At 41.1% G+C, this 25834-nt stretch overlaps 1 protein-coding gene across 1 annotated transcript; it reads left to right on the forward strand.

The window, feature by feature from the left end:
- RMND5A (required for meiotic nuclear division 5 homolog A) lies at window positions 1–25487 on the forward strand. Its single transcript, XM_036382293.2, has 9 exons — window positions 1–276; window positions 4655–4797; window positions 11533–11667; window positions 11829–11929; window positions 16538–16704; window positions 17371–17536; window positions 19954–20056; window positions 22094–22248; window positions 23757–25487. Exons 1-9 carry the CDS (start codon window positions 135–137, stop codon window positions 23818–23820), a joined length of 1176 nt encoding a protein of 391 aa, XP_036238186.1. The 5' UTR covers window positions 1–134; the 3' UTR covers window positions 23821–25487.
- Window positions 25488–25834: the final 347 nt, after the last annotated feature.

Here is a 25834-nt window from a genome sequence, read left to right on the forward strand (position 1 = left end):
GGGTGACGGTGCCGCGGGGCAGCGGGGCCGGGGCCGGCCGGGGGCCGGGGCTGGCGGGGGGCCCGGGCGGCCCGGCCGCGGGGCAGCAGGAGGAGCAGGACGACGAGGAGGAGGAGCAGCGCGGCCCGGGCGCGATGGACCAGTGCGTGACGGTGGAGCGGGAGCTGGAGAAGGTGCTGCAGAAGTTCTCGGGATACGGGCAGCTGTGCGAGCGCAGCCTGGAGGAGCTGATCCAGTACGCGGGAGGGCTGCGCAGGGAGATCCTGCAGACCGAGAGTACGTGCAGACGCCCCCCGCAACCCCCTCTGCCCAGGGGACGCGGCCCCGCTCCTCCCTCCGGGGAGGGGAAGCTTGAAATTTAGGGTGTTGTGGGCTGGACACCGCGCGAAAACTTCGGGCTTTGTGGGCTGGGAGCCCCCCTGAGGGGAGCCCCGGCTCCAGGGTCCCCCATCCTGAGGGGAGCCCGGGCTCCAGGGACCCCCATCCTGAGGGTTCTGTGCCGGGGATCTTCTCCCGCAGCCCCCGGAGCTTTGGGGCGTTTTTGACAGGGAACATTTAAAAGCTGGGAGCAGGGGAGGTTTGTGTTGGATGTCACAAAAAGGTTTTTCACCCAGAGAGTGGCTGGGCACTGACCAGGCTCCCCAGGGCAGTGGTCACAGCACAGAGTTTAAGGAGTGTTGGGACAATGCTCTGAGCCCCATGGTGGCATTGTTGGGGCTGTCCTGTGCAGGGCCAGCAGCTGGACTCGATGGTTCTGGTGGGTCTCTTGCAGCTCAGCATATTCCATAATTCTGGGATCAATCTCACCCTCCCGGGCCTCCTGGAGAGGTTGGTTTGTTCCCGGCCAGCAGCTCTGGCGTGCCCCTGGTTTGTGTTGGGTTACAGACGGGTTGGTCATCCCGGGGGAAATACAGAGGAAATAGGGCAGAGCTGACCTGTTTGCTTTCCCCCTCCACTCCCCGCCCCCGTTTCTTTTCTGTTTTTGTCTCTCTTTTCCTGTGTCCCTGAGCTGTGTTCCTTTGCTGCGGCCGGCTCTGGCGGTGAAGCAGGAGGTAAACAAGCCTTGTGTCTGTGTCACAGCTGATGCTGGGCACTTGCAGAGCTGTAAACACGGGGCGTTTAAAGCTTGCGAAATCCCGGGGACGGAGGTAGTGCCGTGTTTGCTGGAGTGGGAGGGAATGGAGAAGCAGCTGAAGTGATTTACCCAAGGCCGTGCAGGAAGCGGGTGATGGCTCAGGGATTAAAAATAGGAACTTGCAGGCTCCTGAAACCAAACTTGAGAGCAACTGTGCTGCTGCTCTGCTTTTGTTTTTGTTTGGATGGGGGAGAACGTGTTTGCCGTTGTTTGCCTGTGCAAATACAGGTGCAGAGCTCACTCAGGAGTGTGGATAATTCCAGGAACACAAGCACCAGTGTGCTGGAGCTGCTCTATGTGTAGCCAGAAATTTCTGTGGAGAGCAAACATGGAATTCTGATTGTGAGGTGTTTATTTGGGATGAAATAAGGCTTGGTCTCTTTGGCATTGTTTTGAGCTGTGTTTCAGTAACTGTTACTTGTGCTGGTTGGAACAGCCTGGGCTTGGGCATTGAGGACAGTCACTAAAATATGTGTCTTCACAGACTGAGGTGCTGACCTTGCTGGAGAGCTGTGTGTGTCACCCTCACGCTTGTGTTGGTCTTTGTTGGGCTGTAAAGGTTTGGCTGTGACATTCCTGTGGCAGCTCCAGAGCTTTTACTCTCTTTGTAATGAATTTAGAAGGTTCCAGTGTGTGATTCCTTCAGGATCCTCATTGGGTTTTCCATCCAGGTTGGATTTGGCACTGTCCAGTGAATAATTTCAGCACTTACCAGGTGATGCTGTCCCAGAGAGCACATCCCAAATTGGATTTTCTTTTAGTAAGTGCTCTAGAATGAAGCCACTACATTGCTAGTGCACCCTCAGATATCTAGGGACTACAATTTTGGCATCTGAGGGTGAGCTGGATTCATAGGGGTCAAAATTCTTACTATTTTCTCTTTTCTTTAACATGTTATTTGTAACTTTCTGAAAAGAACAGGTATTTTCAGCTTTTACACACTATCTTGAGGATTTTTGAAAATGGATGGAATTGAAGGCAGCCAGACATCTTAATGTGGAAGTCTAATTCAGGGCTATGAACTGCAGAAATAGGCTCCTGGATGTAATTTCAAAGGAAAAAAAGAAAGAGAAATGAAAGCCTTCACTGCTGAAGAAGAGGTTAGGACAAGATCTGAGAGCAAAGATGTATGAAAAGACCTTAAATAGGCACTGGATAAAAAAGGAAGTGGGTGGAGAAGGAGAAACTGTTGAAACTGCCTTCACCTCTAAACTGGTTTCCTTCTGCCCCCCTCAAAGTGTATTAAAATTTCTTGAGCTGATTTCATGTTAAAGCCTAAGGGCAGACCAGCCCTATGCTCAGGCCTGTGAATGGGAAGACAAATTTGTTTTCCTTCTCTGTTCTCTTAATAAATCTGTCTTCCTGGAGTAGCCAAGGATGGCATATTCTTGGATGGTATAAGTGTGTCTGCCTGAGTAAACTTGGCATTGCACTCTGCTCTGTGCTTGGTGTTTGTGGGCCAATATATTTAATTTTTTTAAAATTTAGCACACACATCACAGAGGGAAGCTGTCTCTGTCCTGTGCACCCTGAATTACCAGCAGGGATGGCTGCAGGCTTTCTCCTGCTGATTTAGTGCAGGTAGCTCAGAGTTTGATTGCAGCTGATGGAGAGGGGTGCAGAGGGGAAACCTTCTGTGGCTCTGATGGCTTTTCCTCTGTAGACATTTTCATTGCTTTGCTGGTGTTGGGTTTCTGTACAATGTCAGGGACCAAGAATTCACTTCTTTGCTTGGGGTAAGAGCAGGCACCCGTGTGGGTTGTTTGGGTTTTAGCTTAATGGCTTTCAGAAAGTGCATTTCAGCCTTTCTATTTCTTGGAGAATGAGTATTTCCATTTTGCTTGTTACATAATCTCTGGCTGGTCATTTTGCCATGGCAAAATTAATGAGACAGTTAAAGATCCTTCATGTTATTTTAAGTGTTTGTCATAAAACTTAAATAGCAACTAAGACATTATGATTATTCTTGAAGTAATTTTGGGAGATGAACTTTTTGGAATAGTTGAGTGGAATTTTCACTTTTAATTTGGGATGCACAGAATCACTGAAGTGACTATTTCAGTCTTATTTCTCCTCTCTCATCCCCTAGAAAAAAACCACAGAACCCCATTAGCCTTTTGCCCAGGAGATGATCCTTGGCTTCATGGGGCTGCAGGGAGAAAAAAGCATGGTAAAGGTTGTTTTTGTTCTTAGAAGCCGTGGCTGTTGCAGAAATGCTGTGGAAACTTGCCCAGCTGGGGCTGGGCAGGAGCTGTTGCTGCTCACAGGGGTGGCTCAGTGTGTGACAGTGTCAGCAGCAGCTTTCAGGGGGTGCAAGAAGGAAGGGGCCTAGAAAAATGGCTGTGAAGTTATTATCTACTCCCTATGATTGCAGTTTTTTCTGGATTCTCTTTGCTCTCTGCAGAAACTGGGCTCTTAACACACTGCTGAAAGCAAAGATGTGTTAAAATATGAACTCAAAAAGGAACAAACTTAAAAAGTGAACACGTTTGCCATAAAATCCTTCTTCTAAAGAGATACTTGGGTGATTTTGTTTTTTCACATGAAGGCTTTGGGTCTGGAATATTAGGGAGACATTTCTGAGATCCTCTCCCACTTAAATTAACCTTCCCATGCAGTGGAAGGCTGCTAAGTCTGTGTCCCTAAAGAAAAAATTCTTCAACTTTGAGACAGGAGAGACCTTCAGAGGTAAGACGGGAAGTGAGATTTTTCTTGTATTTTTAAATCAAAAGCAGGAAGAAAGAACTGAAGTAAAGCACCAAAAAAAAATGTAATTTTTTTTCTGACTCAAGCTTCTGAATGATGTTTAAATCAAGGCACAAAGGGCGTAAGCTGTGATGTGGTCAGGGGTCTGTAAGCCTGTCCTGTTTATTATTTTCTTCACAGAGTGGGTCATACAGCAGTGAACCTGTTGGACATCAGCTAAGAAATGTCACAGTTTCTAGAGAATAAATCTCATAACAAGGTCCACAGGTCCTCTGTGGACTGTTTCTCATCCACTAAGGGAAACTGGAGACTGTTCAGAGCTTGTGGGGCAGGAATTAATTGGGCCATCATTAATCCACATTTGCTTGCACCCTCATTTTGCTTGCACCCTGTTGAAGTTAAACATTATATTCTCATGTACCTTTAGGGGCTGTCTAAAAGCAAACTGATCCTGCAGTAGCTTCAGTATCCTTCTGTTGTGTCCTTAGAGATTTGTGAACTGAGTGTTACTTTGAGATGTTTATTCATCTGCTGTGACTGGGACACATGAGACCTTTACATTAAATTTTTAAACTGTTGTACTTGTTCAAAGTTATTGTGCACCCAGCTGGATTCCTGATTCCACAGGAGAGTTTTCATACAGGTGAATTCCTGTACATCTGCCTTCAGTTAAGCTGATCTTGCTTTGCAAAGACTCTCTAGATTGCATTTCTTTAATACCACTTTTTGTCAGTTGATGTTGTTGCATATTAAGAGATTTGATATTCCCATTTGTCTGTAACAAAGTTGGTGATTTTCCTCTCTTTTGTCTAGATCAAGATGGGGACTTGTCGGGGACGATTTCACTTGTTATGACACAGTGTTGTAAGAGAATAAAAGACACAGTCCAGAAGCTGGCCTCAGACCACAAAGACATCCACAGCAGTGTATCCAGAGTTGGAAAAGCCATTGATAAGGTATTTGTTTTTGTGCTTTGACTGCATTGTTACATTATAGCACAAAATTTGGATTTTTGCTACAATTAATCTGAACTAAATATTCTGTCAGCTGCAGAAGCAAAGGGAAGCCAGTGGGCAGCACAGTACTTGCTTTCAGAACTCACTGCAGACAGCCTGTTCCTTCTGGGACAGCTCAAATCTCCTGATTCCTTACAGAACAGACCCTATAGACACTACAGCATGTAGAACTATTTTGTGTTTTATCAGTTGAGCAAAATGTTTTCCTCAATGTGTGTCTCAGTAAGAAATACTGTTAGTTTTTATTTATGTGTATATATATATTTCTAGCTAATTGTCACCAGCAGGTAACTCTAAAGTGCCATTTTGCTGTGTAAGTGTCTGCCCCATCCCTGGAAGTGTTCAAAGCAACTTTGGGCAATCTGGTCCAATGGGCAGACCCTGCCCATGGCAGGGAGTTGAATGAGATATCTTTAGGGTCCAACCTAAAACATTCTGTGATCCTGTAAGACCAGAGAATTTTTTAAGAAGGCATTTTGTACCTCTTAAAGGGATGTTACTGGTTTTGGGAGCCTAATTTTGTAGCAGTGCTCTTAATGAGCAATAGAGGAGATTGAGCATTTCACAGTCTCTGTGTCTAAATAATAAGATAGGGTAGCTTATCTTTGGTGCTTTACATATGAGACATCTGAATTCCAGGTTCAGCAATAACTGGGATATGATTTTTGTACCTATTTTTGTAGCTAAATATTAACAATTCTTTGAAATTATACTGAAATGGTGCTACATATGTATACTTTCAGGCCATGCTTTTCTCCCTCAATTCTCTTATATAAAAGTAGTTCTGTGTGCAGGGAGTCTGATACTTGCTGTTATGGACATTTTTGTGATAGCTTCACATCAGATTGTGCCTCTGACAGGATCTAAACATTTGTTCAGTACACAGCACTGATTTATCCTTTGGGAATCTCATTTCAACTTTGGTAGTAATGGTAATCTGCTAAAGCACAATGTAACAATAATGAGATGAAGAAACAAAGTACATAAAGCTGCATTATTAGGCAGAATGTCCATGAAACTTGTATTTTTTGTTTATATCTGACTGCCCATCGTGGACAGTTCAAACTTTGTACTAAAAGCTTTAATCCACACGTCACTGTTATCCAAAGCTTAAGGATGCATCTGTCTCAAATCCTTGCTTCTGTATCTAAACCAATTAACTAGAGTAAAATTCCATCCTTATTACCAGCTTGAAGCCTGAAATAAATCTATGTAATCTTGTCCTAAGTTTTTGAACTTTCCAATTCTGCTTTAGAAAGTGGACTGTGTACAAATTCACTTCTGGGTTTAGCCATACTTTCTTCATTTGAATCCTCTGAGGTAGGACAGCCCCAGGTTGTATGGAGAGGGTGTAAGTGTTCAGTGGAAATTGGTGATGGTATTTCTTATAAGCCAAAGAAAATGCTTGCAAGCATAATAAAGCTTAGGCTTGAGTCTAATCTCCAAATTGCTGCTTCAGTTGTCATGGGAATAGTTTTTTCAGTGTTCTGTCCTGCTGTTTTAAGTTTATATAGTGTTTTTATTTAAAAAATAATAGATGTAAATAAAACAATTTTAAAAAAAATTTCAAATATGTTGCTTGGTAAAATAGTAGAAAGGATCCCATTAATCTGCTCTGTTCCTGTTGAGTGTCAGAAGGGCTTTTTCAGTGAGGTCTTCAAAGATGAGCTCAACTGGCTGTGTGCAGTGTGCTTGTTCCTCTGGATTTTCAATCTCACTTAATGTCTGTGGTGTTTGCATTAAAAAATTAAAAGCAGTGGGAGCTGCTCAAGTCCCCAGTTCTGCTTGTAACAAAGGATGTTGTTCTGTGAAGTTCAGAGCACAACTTAGGATTGTCTCCTTAAATATGTCCTTGGTGGAATTTTTTAATAGTTTTCCCCAACTGTAGTATCTTAAAGGGCTTACTTTAAATTATACCCCAAAGTTTAGGCCTTTTTGTCAGATGAATGTGTGTAATGTTTAAATCCAGGTGAAATTCAGCATTTCCCTGAACTGCAACATTGGAAGCAAATCTACCATATGTACCTAATGCACTTTCCCTTGTGCTGCTGGAAATAATATAAATATAAAATATAAATTATATCTATAAATATAAAAAATACATACATATATAAATATAAAATAAATATCAATTTTTTTTTTATTTTCCCAAATATGGTAGTATCTTAAAGGGCCTACTTCAAAATATACCCCAAAGTTTAGGCCTTTTTGTCAGATGAATGTGTGTAATGTTTAAATCCAGGTGAAATTCAGCATTTCCCTGAACTGTAACATTGGAAGCAAATCTTCCATCTGTACCTAATGCACTTTCCCTTGTGCTGCTGGAAATAAAATAAATATAAAATATAAATTATATATATAAATATAAAAACACATAAATATATAAATATAAAATAAATATCAATATTTTTTTTTTATTTTCCCCAATATGGTAGTATCTTAAAGGGCCTGCTTTAAAATACACCCTAAGGACTGGGCCTTTTTGTCAGATGAATGTGTGTAATGTTTAAATCCAGGTGAAATTCAGCATTTCCCTGAACTGTAACATTGGAAGCAAATCTTCCATATGTACCTAATGCACTTTCCCTGTGCTGCTGGAAACTGCACTTGGAACCTATCAGCAAAGTCTTTGTTGGCACCAGAGTCCCAAACTGGAATTGCCCTCCCCCATCCCTTCACCATAATGTACTTAAGCTTAAACCAGTAGAAGTAATTAAGTGTAATTGATGTAGTGAACTGATTCTCAACACATTCTGGTCAAAATCCTGCTGCTTCCAAACTAAAACACTCATTAGAGTTTAAGGAAGCACAACCCTTGCCTTGATTCATGAGACTGGAGTTCTGTTTCTGTCACATGTAAGCCCTCACTTATTGGACAGACAGATGAACATCTCCAAAACACTGCTTATGGTCTTGCTAACCCTGCATGCTCAGGCCCAGATGAGTGGCCTGGTTTGAGATTGGGAAATGTGCTAATACTGGTACTCATTTCATGTGACACAGCCAAATGGCAGCTGCTGTTGCATGTAGAATCAATAGACTTCCTATTTAGCAAGCTTGGATTGGGAAAGAACTTTCTGTATTATCTCCCAGTGGCAATTTCAGGTTAAATTTCTTTTTTTTCCCATATGGGACAGGGTTATACCTACATAAAAAGTTTAGTCTGGTCAGTTTTTAAGTTATTGTAGTTGTTGCTTGTGAACTTGCCTGGGCCCTAGACTTGTCTGCCTGCAGAGTTCACTCTGAGAACAGAAACCCTTAGAGCAAAATGTAGTTCAAATTTGGTATCAAATACACTGAAGTCTGAAATGCCAGAGCTTTGTGTGTTGTTTGGAAGGTTTATCTAATAAGCTGAACCTCTTTTCATGGCAGTCCTATGTGGATTGCATGCTTCTGATCCACCAAAGGCTACCCTGTCTTCCAAAGAGCATTTTCTCCTTTGAAAGGAAATGTTTGCATCCAGTTTTTTCTGTATTGTCCTGGCAATTGCTCTGCTTGCAGAACTCATCATGTCACTGTTGTTCAGCAAGTTGTTATCAGGTGGCTCATTCATCAGTGTCCCTGTAAATCAGTCACTCTTTGGAATGATTTGAATTAATCTCAAAGCATGTTTGATAGGCTGGTAAATCAAACCTATAGGAACAATCTGAGTAGTGGTTAAATGCCTTCTTTTGGGAAAGTAAGAGGAGTAAAGGGTAGTTCCTTCCATTTCCCCCCTCAATTTTATATCTGTTATAAGGCAAACATTTTAATCCAGTCTTTGTTTTGGGAAAGCAGCCTTTTGCCTAAAGTAGTGTTCATTTCATGTAAAAACTCGCGTATGAACACACAAAAAACCTTTACTGAATATAATTTAATTGTGTTGATGTGAAGAATGAGGCTACATAAATACAGAGTCTTTGCAAGTTCAACTTTCTGTTATGTGTAAACAGATTGAACAGAGAAGATAAACAAATGTTTTATTTGTATTTTGGGTAAGAATTCAGAAGGGAGGAATGCACAAAGTAATCTCAACTGAGTAATTGAGGAATAAAACTGTCCTTAATCATCATCCTTCTTCATGTCCTGTTGTTATGAGTAACATGGAGGGTTGTATGTGTAACATGGAGGGTTGTATGTTGGTGGAAAATGTCCATCTTGTGTTTGTGAACATCTTGAAGTCATCATGTTCTAACAGGTATTGATAATGTGCTGTACATTGTATCATTCCTGTATTTAGCACATAATTCTGTACATTTTGGCCCCAGGCTTGCAAATCAAGCTTTTAGAAAAGATGTGTTCTTCAGGAATACTAGCTGACATACAGGTTATTTTGTGTTTTTTGGGTTTTAAGCTTTCTGGAGTTTTTAACTTCCAGAAATGCTTTTAACTGTTGAAATCTTATTAAACCCCACGTGCTGTCAGTTAGCATACTGTTAGCATTTACCAAACAAAACTGAGGGTTGTAGTCACCAGCAGATCCTTCATGCCTGACAGTTGTGAAATATATAAGCCAAAGGCAAGTGATAATTTTTTCTGACATGTGGCAGTCACTCACTGTAATCTGTGCAATCAGTTCCTAAAGCTCCTCGGGACCCAGAGGAAGCAGAGCTGTAGAATCCCACATTTAATATAGACCTCAGAATCGTTTAAAACAAACTAAAAAAAGATTATTAGAATGAGAACCTAACCAAGACTGAGTTGGTCAGAGAATGACTGAGGTCCTCAGGTTGAATCATGGGACTTGACAACTTATTTTGTGTGACTTGGAAAGATCTAGTGGTGGGGTTTTGTAAGGGCTGATGGGTTTGCTGTTTCAAAAGAAAATGAGTATTTTGTGAGAGCACTGAGGTAATTAGTTTCAGCATCTCTGCCCCTGAGCAGTGAAAATGATGTGATAATGTTTGAGGCATAGGTGCAGCTTCCCTGGTTGGTAACTGTCCAGAACTGTCCAGTTTCTGCTTAGGGGATTGTGTCATTGCTAGGACTTGGAATTGCATGAAGAATAACTTAACAGTTCATTATTTTTAGATTAAAGATGATCTCCACCCTGGAAGCCAGGTAACAAATGTGCATTCTGAGTCCTGTCTTACATCCTTTAGTGCTTTGTTAATGGATTTATTTGTGTTACCTACTGGTGGTGGGTGGACACTGAGAGCAGAGCAGCAATGCTGCTGAACCTTTAAGAATTTGAATGGTTGGCACAAATAAGAACAGTATTCCTCAGTCTTCAAGATGCTTGTCTTTTTCAAGATACAGCTTAGAGGTGAACAGCATGACAAGGAGCTTACAGGTTAAGACACCCAAGTGCAAATGTTATTAAATGTGTGACATGAATCAATGGCAATAATTTAAATGCTCACTTCGCTCCACCATCTCAGAAAGGTGGAAAAGTCAGTTTGCCAGACTAAGGTTAATGTTTGACTGAGAGTTTGCTGAGAGCCCTGAAGGAAGCAGTGGCTTTGGAGCTGTGTGGGCAGGGATGAAAAGTCTGTCCCTTTTTCACGGTGACACAGAGCAGCATCAAAGGGGATGTAGAGGTGCTGATGAAGGAAATTAGTAAGTGGTGAGTAACAGGAAGGTGCAGTGTGAAGCTGAGCTGTGCATGGGAAGATAGCTGGTACCAGCTGGGTGTTATCTGCCCTGCCTGCTGTGACAGAAACCTGTGTTTGTGGGAGGCTGGTGTTCCCATGTTGTGCAGGGCTGTGGATCCTCACAGAGCCACAGCTCCTCTGAAGTTCCTTCTTGGGAGAGGGCTGTAGTCATCAGAGCAGGCAGCAAGCAATGCACTGGCTTCTAGACTCTTTATTTTGCAAGAGGCTTCTTTAAAGCAGTGGGTGAGGATTTTTATTAAAATAAACCTGCTTGCCCTGATCATAAAACATGTTAGCAGTTAAAAATCCTGGTTTATATCTTGGATTAGAATAAATGTTGCTCTCCTGCTGCCAAGAGGCAAAGTGCCAAGCAGTGCCAAGTGTTAGCAAGGAGTCAGCGTGACAGTGTCTTCAGTTATTCCTGGAATATGTCCGTAGGCCACTGGCCTAAAAATAAATGGCACTGGGATCATCTGGGTTAGTTCTAAAAAATATCTCCTGGATCTTCAAAGCTCATCCTGTTGTTGGGATGTTGAGGTCATCAGAGATTTGAATTTTGTTGTTTGGTTGTGGGGAGAAGTGACTTTTTTTTGCTTTTTCAGCATTGCTTAGTCTCCAGATATGTAAAAAATCCTTAAGTTAAAGTATTACTTGCAATTTGGTGTGCTTGTACCGATAGAGATACATTGATGACTCTGTCTTGATTCTAATGTAGGTGATTTTGTGTTCTGTTCTCTAAACGTTTTCAGTTTTCTCATATGCAGGTACTTCCTTCATCATGTGGCTTCATCATGGACTCAAACCCCTTTATTAGCTAACTAGATTTCTAACTTTCTAGTTAAACTTGTAATTTGTTGCTGTAATTCCTTGTAGTGAATAATATTGACTTGAAAGGAGCGAGCTAAAAGATTTCTTCTTCTTCCTACACAGGAGGTAATGAAGGAAGCTGCCATGTATTTATTTCACTTTGGAGATAATTGAGGGCCAAGTGAGTAATAGGCAGAAGGCATCAGGGTGGAGACACAGGTGTCCTGCATGATTAAAGAGAAGTGATGTGGGGTGGTTTGTTGCAGCCTATTAACTGTTAATTTGTGTGTTTCAGAACTTTGACTCGGACATCAGCAGCGTGGGGATCGATGGGTGCTGGCAGGCTGACAGCCAGAGGATCCTCAATGAGGTGATGGTGGAGCACTTCTTCAGGCAGGGAATGCTGGATGTAGCTGAGGAGCTCTGTCAGGTAACAAGTGTGGGTGTTGAAGGTTATCCACTGAGGAAAACAAAGCTTTGTCTTAGCTTCCTCATTTGAATGTTCCAGATGAATATTTAAACTGTCAGCCAACCCATTGTTTTTCATGCTTTAACTAAAAAGTGCCCTTTTGTTTTTTCTTTTCTTTTTAGGAATCTGGTCTATCAATAGATCAAAGTCAAAAAGAACCATTTGTGGAGTTAAATCGAATATTGGAAGCATTAAAAGTTAGAGTTTTGAGACCTGCACTAGAGTGAGTCCACTCATTTATTTTCCTCACTGTTTAAAAATAATGCTTTTAACAGGTCTTTAGCTTTTTCACTTTCAATACTCTCTTTAGTGTATTCTGATGGGTCCCTGCTTGTCCTTTGAGAGGGGTAGTGAGTGAATTTACTGAGTGAATCTTTCCTTTTCCACCCCCTCTGTGTCACTCCCCATGGGAAGTGATTAACTAAGGGTCTCTTTCTTAGATTAAAATCACTTGTGGTGCTGCTTTAAGGAAGAAACATCACTTGGAGGAAAAGTTGTTGGCCAATGATGGTGCTTGACCTTCTGTTGGATCATTAGTAACCTTTTTTTAAGAGGTCCCATTGTGAAGGATACCAGGACTTATTAAAGGTGTTGGGTTCCATGAAGCCTTTGGGGTGAGCAGAACTTGACTTGGATCAAAGTTCTCACTTGTCCTTCAGTCACCCTCCCTTTCCAGACAAGGGACCAGAGGGTGGGAAGAGCCTGGGGCTGACAGTGGCACTTGTTAATGAGATTCCTCCTGAAAAAAACAATAAGAAACCCCCTGAAACCCCCTCATCCTGGTTTTTTTTCAAACTTTTCTAACCTTAGGTTGCTCTCAAAAGTAAGACAAGAAATCAAAACACAAAAAACAACCAACCAAACAAAACAGCTTAACCAACTTTAAAGTGACCTTTTAAAAATAAAAACAGTGAAACTAAAAAAAATTCAAAATTTGTCCTTCATTTCAGAGCATAGATCTTACACTTGAGATAGAATTTTTTGCATTATTCAGTTAAGTACATTTTCATATTAAAAACATTTTCTTTTCCCTTTTACATGAACCAACATAGGTGTGTCAGTTGAGCATTTACTGGCATCTAAACTGAGTGCAGGGACACTCTGATATTCAAACCCTGGCTTTCATTGACCAAATCCTGGGTAATGCCTCTGGGTCATGCAAAGTTTGACCTAAATAGTTGGTCATTGAATCTAGTTACACAGGTGGAAAGCTTTCCAAAGGTGGAAAAGGGTGGTTTATTGCTGCTGAATTGGCTAATTGAAGGGAAGCAACTCTGATATTACAGCTGAAACAAGATTTACTGTCAGCTACAACACATACATCTTGTAGTTCAAATAATAGCAGAGCTGTGAAGGATAATCCCTGAGGAACAGTAACTTGCTGTTATGAGTGTTCCCCTGAAATCTCTAAATTCATTTCAGCTCCAGTTTGCAGTGCTTTAGGCCTTACTCTTAGCTACTGAGTTGTATCATGTAGTTTCTGCAATGTGTTAAATGTTTTTCAAACAAAGGAGAAGGCATGGTCGTCCCTCAAAGGAATTTTTATTTTCCAGCTGCATGGGCAGACAATGGGGTGTATTGTCAGCACAGTTTGTGTGTTGGCCTACCCCTCCCCATCTTATTTCTGTCTATAATGTTTATTCTGTTTCAACTGGACAGTGCAAATGCTGTCTGCCTCTCTTGGCTGCTGCTGGGCACAGAGGGGCCTTATTTATAGTGGTGCTGCTGATGTAAAAACCATGGCTCTTGGGGAGGGTGATCAACATGTGACAAAATGTCATGGTTTGAGCTCTCTGGCTGAGGGGGTAACCAGTGCATTAGATGCCCACAGAACTGCTGATGCTTGTGAAGGTATTTCCCTTTTATTTCCTGGCAGACACAAGTGTGCAGGAGGAAGGATAGAAACCAGTGCTGTGTGAATGGCCTCCATATGACAGAAAGTGGCACTGTGTTCCTTGGGCTAAAATTGGCACCAGTGAATAAAAGTTCAGCCTGAAACAGCCCCAGACTGGCCCATTGCAGGGTCAGGCTGCTGACAGTGGTGTTGAAGCAAAGTGTCACACAAGGATGATTAATTACAGTCTCCTGAACCAGGAAGTGGAGTATAGCAGGTTTTATCCATGCAAAATTGTGAAAAGCTGGGATTAAAAGCCAACCAGTTTCTCTGGCTCTGCCAGCACTCTCTGTCTGTGCTCAACTTCACTCTGTGCTGGAAACAAAACAAACACAGGTGGCTCCTGGTCACTGCCATGGGAAGGGAGTTGTCAAATGAATGACTTTTCAAAAGGACCTGCTGAGGTGATGGAAATTAATATTTGTGTCTCAAAAAAAGAAAGACCCTAACAGTATTTGTTATACAAGTTTTCTTTCTAATACAAATTTCAACACTTCAAAATATGACCTTTCAGATTTAAATAGAATGTGACTGGCCATAACTTTTTTGTTTTCCCATGTGGGGTGTGGAAGTTGACTTTTATAGAGGCCTAATCTGGCCTTGCACTCTGAGCTGTGTAATCTTTGTATGCCTGCAAGATCCCATTAACTTCCAGTGACATTTCTCACTGTAGTTTGATGATGGGAAAAGAAATCCAGTTATTTTTCAGGATATATTCTGGCCCTTCAGAGCCCAGGTTGGGCCCCTGTGTGAGGTCCTGGTGGAAATGACTTGGAGGCTCACAGATTTGGCTGTAATTTGTAAAAGAGATGCTCTCTTCTCTTCTGCCTGTAAACAGCAAGTTGCACAGGTCCTGGTATTTGCTGGGTCCTTGGGGTATGATTTAAACTTAATTTAATCTTTAGTAGGCTTTGGTAAATTCATTTTAACATCTAAATCCCATGTGGGAGCTGAAGGGAGTCCTGTGGTTTGCAAAGTACAGTGTAAACTTTAAAAAAATTCAGATGGATTTGAGTCTCAGAAGTGAAAATGACTGGGTGTCATTTTGAGAAGAGGTAGGAAGACAGGTGATGTGATTACTAATAATTTTGGGCAGTGGTAGAGAATATGTGGATTGAGTGTTTTAAAGCTCCCTTGCTGGTTTTTTGTTTTTCTGTTGGAAATAGGAACAGCATGTCCCAGACTGAGCACCTCAGGCCTTGCCTCTGTGGTTGCTTTCTTCTGATACAAATTTGTGCTGCCACTCAAAGACCTAAAAATGGAAAGCCTGCCTAAAAGCTAATTTGGAAAAATAGACTCGACCTCAGCAAGATGAAGTACTCTGTCATGTGGGTGCAAATATTGGCAGGGAGAGGATGGAGCTCTTTTGATGCAATAGAGATTAATATCTCATTGATGGCACTGTGGACTAGTCTTAGTGTTTATTTATAATAGATTTTGTCCTTCATCTGCTTATTAGTCTATGGTTATTAACCTCAGGCTCTTGTTTTTGTAGCTGGGATTGTACTTTATTGCCATAATATCCTGTTTAAACTGTGCCCACTGATCATAAAAATACAATTATACCCCCCCAACTTATCAAACCACCCCAAAAATGCACTCAGCACCCATGGTTAGTGAGTGTGCTCTTCACTCCTTCCTGGTGGAGATTCAGGAAAATCTGAAACTGCCTGAAATTGGGGACAGTAGGGCTTGTTTTTAGTTCAAAGGCTCCATTTTTCACTGTTTCCTACTGAAAGGTTACTGTGTCTTTACAAAGCCTTGCCAGTGAAGTCAGGCTCCTGATACTTCCACCACAACAAATTGAAAGTGGATACTTGCTCATTAATGCTACATCCTAATGCAGAAGGCTGACTTGCTTTGAAAGCCTTCCCAATACAGTAAGAATGCTTAATTTTCTCATTTTAGTATTGATTGAAAAGAAGCCTCACATACCCTGTTTTTTTTTAAGGAACACAGACTTCCTCACTTCCTTGCTAAAAAGTGAAAAGCTTTTTGCTTAATAGGGCCCCCACAGTGAAAATAGTAGAACTAATTAACACTAATGAGAAACAGATGTACTGGAGGACATTGAAACTTGAGGTTCTTAAGAGAAAGATTGGATTGATTTAGGCCTGACTAAATGGAATCAAGGAAAAAAAAAAAACAGTACCAAAAAAACAAGAAGGGGATGTATAAATTCTAAATAATAAAGAAAAACTTGCATAAAATGCTTTGAAAATTTCAGTTCATTTTACTCTCTGTATGTTTAAGAATTCTTTCATGTTATTTAGGAGCCAAACATTAGTGTTGTCATGGTGAAAGAGACACAGAAAATGAGAAATATTTTTATTGTCCAAGTTGAAAATAACACAGCAAAGTTTAAGCAGGGTAAAGTGTAATATTTGAACTGATTTCCTTCCCCCACTGTGAGATCTTGATGTCAGTCTTTGAGGTCCCATAGATGCAGTTTCCCTCTCCAGGGCAACAGAGGCACACACACGAACACAGTGCCTTGGACAACGTGTTTGCTGTATGAGGACGTTGGAAAATGTTCTTGGTCAAACTTCTTGACATGCAGCTGAAGAACTGTCAGTAATTGTTGAGATTCAGAGTGCTATTAATTGAAATACAATAGACTTGAGCTATTTCTGCCTTATATTGTGCCTAATTTAGTCCTGTCTTTCAACCAGTGAATGTTGAATTTTGCAGCGCTTAACCTCTACAGCAGCACCAGAATTAACATCGTCCACATTTTGTGCACCCTGTGTAGCTCCATCACTTGTAAAGGGCCTTGCCATTTTCTGTGCTCTGTAGAGGCTCTCAGAAGTTCAGGGAACAGTCCCACTTGCCTTGAAATAGATGCAGATAATAGATAATTGCAGTGATTTCATCTGCTGTGGGCTGCCATTTCATGACTCTGGTGTCACGTCCCATTGTACCTCCTCGTTCTTCCAGGTGGGCGGTCTCCAACAGAGAGATGCTGATGGCCCAGAACAGCTCCTTGGAATTCAAACTGCACAGGTTATATTTCATCAGTTTATTGATGGGTGGAACAGCAAATCAAAGGGAAGCACTTCAGTATGCGAAAAACTTCCAGCCCTTCGCCCTAAATCATCAGAAAGGTACATTTTTGGTCACATGAAAGCATTGGGATATAGCACCTTGGAGTAAAACATGTATCAAATATGTTTTACTCCATTCTTTTCAGTTTGTTAAAGGCTGCTTCTTTTTGGATTTATCATGTATAACCCAGATCCTTACAATTAGAATTATCTTCTTTCTTCTTTTTTTAAGAGGGCTCAAAAATAATACCTGAATGATTGCACATTTGCTGAAATTTAAGGTTTTTGACTCTTTAAATAAAATGTAGATTGCATCTAGAATAGGCCTGCTGCCAGAGTCAAGTGCTAAAAATGCAGAGGAATGTTCTTGGAATAGTCATCTGCTATTTTCTGCTGCGTGGGATAATACAAAGAGAAATTAAACTTTTGAAAAATGGAGGTCATGTGAGTAAAATGAACCATCTCAAGCTGAATCCAACAAAGTCTATTTTTTTAGGGTACTGTGTGTGTCAGAAAGCTTACCAAAAAACTAAAGCTGCTAGAAGCAAATTCCCAGGCAGCACACCCTGGCAACTCCCCAGCCAAAAAGTAGCAGGAGTGGAGCTCTCCTGGCTGTCATGGCTGTAATTGTTTGTGTGTATCTGCCTGTTTTCCATGTGAAAGCTCCAGCTGGGGACCCAGTCTCTTGTTTGTTGTACAAACTCTGCTGTTCCTGGTCCCTTGCAGATATCCAGGTTCTGATGGGCAGCCTGGTGTACCTGCGGCAGGGCATCGAGAACTCGCCCTACGTTCACCTCCTGGATGCCAACCAGTGGGCTGACATCTGTGACATCTTCACCAGGGATGCCTGTGCTCTCCTGGGCCTCTCAGTTGAATCCCCTCTCAGTGTTAGGTATGCTGCTTTTCTCTTGCTTTTGAGACCAGGTACTTCGTGGTTTGGTTCCTGTTTTTTGTTGAAGACAAAAGAAATGACTTTTTGACTAGCTTGCCTTAAATGCAGGGTATAGTTACAGTTAACAAGTCTGCAAAGATTAAAAAGCAGAGGTTCCTGTGTGCTGGACTTTACCCTGCACCACTGCAGCTCAAGAGGAAGCCTTTCTGGATGGAATTTATCTTCCATAGTTTAGACATAACTGCTAAAGATGAGGATGGCAATCAGCCAGTCATTCCCACAACAAATGTGTGACAGCTGTCCCTGCTGTTCAGCTGAAAAATAACCCTGAAAATGTGGCCATGATTCCATCAGCATTTGATAATTTTGTTTGTTTTTTTTTTTTTCCCCACACATTACTAGTCATCTTCTTAAAAGAATGCTTAACAGTTATGTTGTGGTTTCAGCTGCTAAAATTTCTAAATTGTCTGCTGGGCCTCTTTTGCAAAGAAGAAAGAGGCACTTTCAAACTCAGTAGCTAATCTGACAAAATGCAAATCTGTAGGAGGCTGTTGGAAATATGAAGAAAACCCAACCAAATCTTCTTCTAGCTTCTTTGAAGATAAAACAGATTAGCTGCTATTTAGCCTTTGCATGTCAGTTTCCCCAGTACACTCCCCTGATGCTCTCATTTTCATTTAAAATTTTAAACAAAAAATAAATGATATTGTGTCTTTCTAGGCTGGATTTGGTACTTAGCAGAAGCTTCACTGCTTCGGGTTTTTTTTTGTTTGTTTTGGCTTTATTTTTTCTTTTTACTGTTTCCATTCACTATTGTTAGACTTCTGTGCTTGGTTCAGAGCTCTCACATTGTTAAGCCTTTTGCTTTTCCTGTTTGTACCTCAGTTACAAAATACAACAGAAACAACAAAGGGAGCACTTCAGACTAATTTTTCTACAATAAACTTTCAAGTTTCAGTTGGAGTATTTTATAGGTATTTAGAGCTTAAATGTTTTTTTTCATCTTCCTCTTGTTTCATGCAAATAACCAGCACTCCCTTAGATTTTCGTTGCTCATGCACTGATGCTGCAAATGCAGTTTTCAGAGCACATGGCCAAGAGATTTTTGGTGATGTGGAAAATCCCTATTCCTGATGTTTGGAGTGGTGGGACATTTGCTCTGCTCCTGGTGTGGAATTGATTGTGCTGAAATGTATTTACTGTATAGGTGCTATTGATGCTCTTGTCATAAACAAGGCTGTTCTCAACTGGTGTGACCTTGGAGTGCTGCAGATCCTTTAGGAATTAAACAAGCTGGAAGTGAAATCCCTGCTGTAAAATATTTTGCTTTATTGAACATGAGTAGAGGGCACTTTCTTAATGCTGATTCTGAAAGGGCTCTTCAGAGATGTTTTCACACAAATACTACTAGTCTGTTTGTTAGACTTCTCACAGGATTAACACAAGTTACACTCTGGGCTGAATTAACAAAAAAGCCAAGTGTAAGAGTTAAAATGGCCAGTTGGAGGTGAGAGATATAATTTATTTATATATATTATATATATATATTAGCTTAGGCAAGAGATCCACAGGTTTCAGGTAGAGGAAAGGCATGACTTATGTAGACAATAAAACTGGCACAAATAGTAAAATAATCTGCCAAACAGAGCAGGCTGATAGCAAGGTCAAATCCTCTTTCTGTTGCTGGTGATTTCCAGTACTGTCATTAGACTTAAATCCATCAACTCATCTGTTAATTCATGGAAAAGTCTGTCATAATTTCTTTTGTAAAATACTGAAATGTTTCTAGATAATGTGCTAAATTCTGGTAGTGGGTAAATCCCAGAGGAGGCTGAACTGTTTGTTGGGACACAGACTTTGGGCAGTTTTATACTGCTGTTCTTGTCACAGGCCCTGGTTTCCTCCCTTTCCTTACCTACCTGCTTTTTCTGCATTTCTTTTCTTGGTTTATGGTGAAGGTGGAAAGACATGTTTCTTTACATGATAATTATATATAATTAAAGGATTATGGGTTGTGTGTATGTGTGTGGGTTACATGGAAAGTCTTGTTCTGCACATACTCCACCATAGCTGAGAGCAACATCCTGTATAAATTAATGTTATGTCTTCCTCCTGTACAGCTCAAAATCAAAGTGGGTGGTAGAAGAAATCAATTCATTATGAATCTCAGAGGAGGGATTAACTGTTATTTTCTGTCCACAATGTAGTACCTGAGGGCCCCAGCCTAAAACACATGAATAATTGATAACCTGCCCCAAAACTCTTGCTTGTCTGTACCTCTAAGCTCCCTTCAGGTATAACAAGATGTAAATGAAAAAATACAAAAACCTTGTCTCCCAGTTAACCTTTAAAATAGAAATGTGAGAAGTGTTGGTTTCCTAACATGCTCCTCATATTAACATGTCCTTTTTCTGCAGTTTTTCAGCAGGTTGTGTAGCATTACCAGCTCTAATCAACATCAAGGCAGTAATTGAGCAAAGGCAGTGCACGGGGGTGTGGAACCAGAAGGATGAGCTCCCGGTGAGTGGGGGCTGAGCTACCCCTGGGGCAGATTTCTAAGGGCAAATGCTGTTTCAGGTTTGTTTTGTGCTGCATGTTACAGGATGTTTTACATGGCCACCACCTCCAGCAGCTCTGGGATTTGGGGATCTCTGCTGCCCAGGGCTGGGGCTCACAGACACCCCCAGACACTGAGGCAGCAGCCACACAGGCAGCCCCAGACACAGCACTGCCCTCAGCAGCTCCCACACAGCACTCACCTGAAACAAAAGTACAGACAGCCAAGATGCCTTCCTTCTCCTTGGCTGGAAATGATTGCCATTCACATACCAGTGAAAGCACAAACTCCAGAGTCACAGGCAAACACGTGCTGATGGATCCTTAATTGCAGCATGGCCCTCCTAGCCCCTTTGACACCCTTTTCCAGCTGTTCCTCTGCAGTCTTCTTCCTCTGCGCTTTCTTCCTACAGTTTTTATAGTTCTGCTGACCCCCTCTCCTCAGAGACCCTCAGGTTTAGATTTGTACCTGTTTCAAAGTCCAGGTTTGGTTGCAGTTTCTTGATGACCTCTCAAGTTGTTTCTTGTTATCTCCATTATTTTTGTTCGTCAGGGTTTGTACCTCTCAGTTTTGTTTGTTGCCCCTCCCCTTTCACTTGTTATCCCCTTTCATATTGGAAGGATCTTTGATAAATGATCTTAAAAGCTGATGCTCTCACCTTCCACTTACCCAGAGATGTTTCTGTATAACTGGGAAGAAAATGGATCCCACAGAGACACATTCACTTCCCCTAGCTAGGCTTGAGCTTAGTCCAGGGCTTGCTTTGCACTGGCTCTTTATCAGGCAGACAGGAGATGGAAGAATTACTGCTGCATCTGGGGACACAGGAGCTGGGATCCAGTGCATTATGCTTCCAGCACATCTCATTTAGATCAGTTGAAATGAAGTTCACTTGTTATGAAACCCCAGTTTCCCTTTATAGCTCCTGCCAAGCATGTGCAGCTCTCCAGTGACCTGCTCCTGATTTGGAAAGGAAACTTATTTAGTGCAAACTGGGCATGAACTGAGTTAGCCTCTTCCACTGCAGCTGGAAGAGATTCATTTATAGAGTAAGGAGGAGTGCTGAGTTTTCTCCCAGCTGTGTTTTCTGTAGTGCTGAGAGTGTATCCTCTGAGTGTGACAGATTCCTGCCTTGCTGTCCAGCCAGGAATGAATAGCTAGGGAGCATTTGGAAAAAGATTCCTGTCTGATGCAAATCAGTTAATAATACACATGTGTCTCCTTGCATTTTAAACTGAAGGATCTGTAGTGTCTTCTGCTAAGGCAGTATGGGGGTGGGAAACCTTATTTTCCTTGTGCAAAGACAGATTAAGTAGCATGAAAAGGTCACATTGTCAGGTTTTGTTGAAGGTTAAACCTTAGAACAGAGGACTGCTCAGAGCCAGGTGAGCTCTGGTGTGATTTTTGCAGTTCTCAGTTAATTACTGAAGTCACAGACCTGTTCTTCTCTGTTATATGTCCCTTTTTGAAATAATTTTGTACTCATGGCAAGAGTTGTGCTGCACAAGTATCTTCTGTGTTGGTACTGAAAATTAGTGGTTGTGATATGCTTCATTGTTCACATGACAGCAAGGTGTTAGCAGAGCCTTTCAAGAAGCTATAGAACATGAATATAGTCAATCCAAGGGTTTTTCTCTTTTTTAATTTCCCCCTAAAATCAAATCTATAAATTACTTTTTATTTCCTAGCCAGTGATTTCCAGAAAGTCTTGATGGGTCACCAGCTCAGTTTTCCTGCCAGAGCATAGATCTGCAACAAAATTTGCACCTGTCCCTTGGCAGAATATGCTGTTTTGTTGTTACTCCCCATCCCCAACATAAATCACCATTTTAAGATCACAGTTAAGTGTTTTTGGCTGGGATATCGTCAGGCATCCACACAACGGATTTTGTTGCTTTCACAGCTGAATTGTGAAATCTGTTAAGTAACTGCCATGACCTAAAGGGATTTTATCTAGAAATGTAATTTCCTGAGATAAATGATGTTAATTTTTTTCACAGATTGAAGTGGACCTCGGTAAAAAGTGCTGGTATCATTCAATATTTGCCTGTCCCATTCTTCGTCAGCAAACAACAGATAATAATCCACCTATGAAATTAGTCTGTGGTCATATTATATCCAGAGATGCTTTGAATAAAATGTTTAATGGCAGCAAGTAAGTACCATTCTTTTATTTCAAACAACATGCAGACAAGGACATGTCTTAAGACTAGAATACTGTATTTTGGGAAAACTGAGTCCATAATGATGTGATTGGTGGAAGCTTGTTAATCCTGGAGAATGGCTTGAAAGCTGCATAAGCTGGGTTGGTGCACTGGAGAAAAGCATGATAAACCCTCTGATGTGTTGAAAGTGAGCTTGCATGAAGGAATGCAGCAAGCAGAGTAATTTTTCACTTCGTTGCAACCATTGTGTTGTCTTAAATTCAAACTGGAAGGCTTTACACACACAGTTTTTCCTTGGGAGCAAGGTTAGTAATGCATGAAAAATCTCTTGAAAAATAAAATTAAACCTCTAGGGGAAATATGGCTTAATAATTGAGCAAGGAGGGGAATTATAACTGTGGAAATACTCCTCCTTAGATATCTGTGGTGTGCTTCAGGCTTTTGGGCAGAAGGAAATGGGAGAGAGAAATCTCTACAGATTTTCTTGAGGAAGAACAGTGGTTATTTGGATTGAATATATACAGCTTCTGTGGAGGCTGTCAGCTTAATTTAGAGCTCTAAGTCATTCTGGGAAATCCAGTGTGAAAATAACTGAGGCTATGAATGAAAATGTCAAGTGATGTTTACATTCTGTGCCCTGTTAGAAAAGCCTTAAGGGATGCCTTTGTGGGTGACTTTGGGTGACTTTAGCCATTTGAAGCTGTAAACTTGCTGCTGCATCATTCCTGTCCCTGATCACTCATTCCTGGTGCTTTCATTGATCAGTTTTACTGACAGCACAGCTCTGACAGTATTAACTCTGGAGGGGTGGGTGGGGGAAGAAGGTAAAATGCCCAAACGTGGGAGATGGGGAGCCAAATGGATCAATGCTTCAAAGTAGAATCAATTTCTTCCAAAAGAAGAAATATTGTAAGTAGGTGGGATTGACTGAGAGACCTCAGCAGGGAGACCAGGCTGACCCTTCAGTCAGAGCCTGCAGGAGCTGATCTAAGCGGGTTGGAAAATCACAGCATTTTGGGAGCCAGACACTACAATGAACGGGATATTGAGGAAGCCACAGTGAAAGCTGCCAGCTGATTTAAAATTTCTGCAAGGCCAGGCTGGATGGGGCTCTAGGCAACCTGCTCTAGTGGAAGATGTCCCTGCCCATGGCAGCAGGGTTGGAATGGGATGGTCCTTAAGGTCTCTTCCAGCCCAAACCATTTTGTGATTCTAAAATGCAACAAGCAAATCCACAAGTAGGGATAATAACTACAGAGAAATTGCTCTTTATGATAATCCAGTAATTCAGGGGCTTGTGGGTGAAAGGTGAGAGACTATAACTAGAAGGAGAAGCATGGTAAGTTCTCTCTCAGCTAAAGGGGACTTTTCTTGGAGCCAGGTAAAGTGCTGTGGCTTAAGAGTGCAGTTGTTTCCTGCTGCAGAGGGAAAACTCAGTACCTTTAATGCTCTGTTGTCACACATTGCCCCAGTTCTAACACATTGTCTTTGTCCCCAGGTTAAAATGCCCCTATTGTCCAATGGAACAGAGCCCTGGAGATGCCAAACAGATATTTTTCTGAAGAAAAGTTACATTATGCAGTTTGTAAGTGACACTCTGGATTTCAGGTGCATTTCAGGAGAAGTAAAACACTCTTGTTCCCTATTATGCAGCAGACTGAGGACTCCTATGTTTGTATAAGCTAATGCTACAGAAACTTTGCCAACATTTAGTATATACATACCAAGTGGAAATGCTACAGAAATATTATTACCATAGGGCTCTACTATACTCTTGGTCTCCATACCTGATCAAGTTACTACACCAGCAGTTGTCATTCAATGCAGGTTTTTGTACTTAATTATATGGTGACTTTTTACTTTTTAAAAGCAGAAATTGATCACCCCCATTTGTTTAATATTCTTCCTGCTATTATTCTATCATTTTATTGATAACTGTCATCTTAGAGAATGTTTGTGGACAAAGTTTTATTTCCTGTAATGTGTACATAATTAAAGGTAAATACTTCAGAAAAAAAAAGTTTGATAAATTGAATAGTCGTTATAAAACTAATTTGTATTTTTTTTGCTGAAAATGCTGTGATATATTCTGAGTTTTTCTTTCAAACATTTTTTCAACTTTTACATAGAATTCAAAGTAAATGTGCATATATATAAAGTATATAAAATATATAGCCCCAAGGGGCTACCTGTTGAAATCCATCACTAATTTATAAGGGTGATGTGTGGCTAAACTGCTACTGGGGCAGAGAAGGAGTAGGAAATCCTGTTCCTTTTCACGATTGAAAAGCATCTGTGTAAGAGAACATTCAATAAATTCTGAAGTGGAAATGCTTTTAGTTGATGACATTTGCTCTCTGGCCTTTGTAGTCATGTTCTTTGAACTTTGTATTCAGGATTAGGCTATAAATGTCATGTTGCTGTATAGTTTAATAGTCATTATAGTGTGCTATTTATAAACAGTTATCAAAACCAAATAAATTGTAGAAGTATTCATTGTTAAATGGGGGGAAAAGCATGTTCTGATGCAATCTACTGATCACAACTCTGCACTTGGCAGAACTGGGCCCTACATCATATATTAGGAGGTAGCAAGTTTTCTGTAGCTTGAGAACACTTTGCTTCTAGCCTTGTTTTTGTAGTAGAATATTACTGCCATTGCCACTTTCTCTGCTAAATTTGTCATATTGTTGACTAGGTAAATTTGTACTCATAAAGGAGACGTAGATCACGGCAGTTAAATCTTTTTTAGTGTGCATATATTTGTATTTATTGCACTGTCCTATAGTAGGGCAAGCAGCCATAAGGCATGCAAAGCTACATGTAAAATTATATTTCTGTATTGTGTAGTTAAAAAAACAGCAACCAACCAACCCCAAGCTTGTCTGGTTGAACACTGACACACTGGTTGAATGCACTAGCACAATGCACTACAGAGAAGACCGTCTTTGGGAAATCTACCTTTTGAATTTGTCTGTCACCTGATGGAGAGACTGAGTCGGACTCTTGTGGGATCAGTGACAATGGACAAACCTACAGAGACATTGTAAAGTGAGGAGCGAGTCAAGGCACACAAATTTTAAACTTCAGATGTGTTTGATACATGTGAAAAAATCCAGGTGTGTGATTTTCTGCAAAACTTCCATTGTATTCACACTGAGTTCCAAACAGCCGCGTTACCAAGCGCTGAAATCAACAATAAACGGGTGAGGATATTATTTTCCATGTAGGTTTCCTAGTCTTGCTGAAATTGCTTTTAATATTTGCTTTTGACTGCAATTGCTTAATGCTTTGGATCTATATGAAATGGCATATGAAGTAATTTCAAAACTCAACATACCCAATAATAACAAACCCCCACACAACCAGCCTGAAGTATGAGTGCTGCATCTTTCTGAGTTACACTGATGGTATTTTAGCACTGGTGTGAACACCAGTACATGTTGATAGCTTAGAGCCCAAGGATGGAACAGTTATTTAATGGAAATAGGGTAAAAATTCACCTTGGTTATTAAATATCACCTTAACTTGTGCATGTTATGGATCCATAGCTAATTCAAAAACTCTGTTCTCACC

The sequence above is a fragment of the Molothrus ater genome, chromosome 4 (assembly GCF_012460135.2).
Source record: "Molothrus ater isolate BHLD 08-10-18 breed brown headed cowbird chromosome 4, BPBGC_Mater_1.1, whole genome shotgun sequence".
In the NCBI taxonomy this organism is placed as follows: domain Eukaryota; kingdom Metazoa; phylum Chordata; class Aves; order Passeriformes; family Icteridae; genus Molothrus; species Molothrus ater.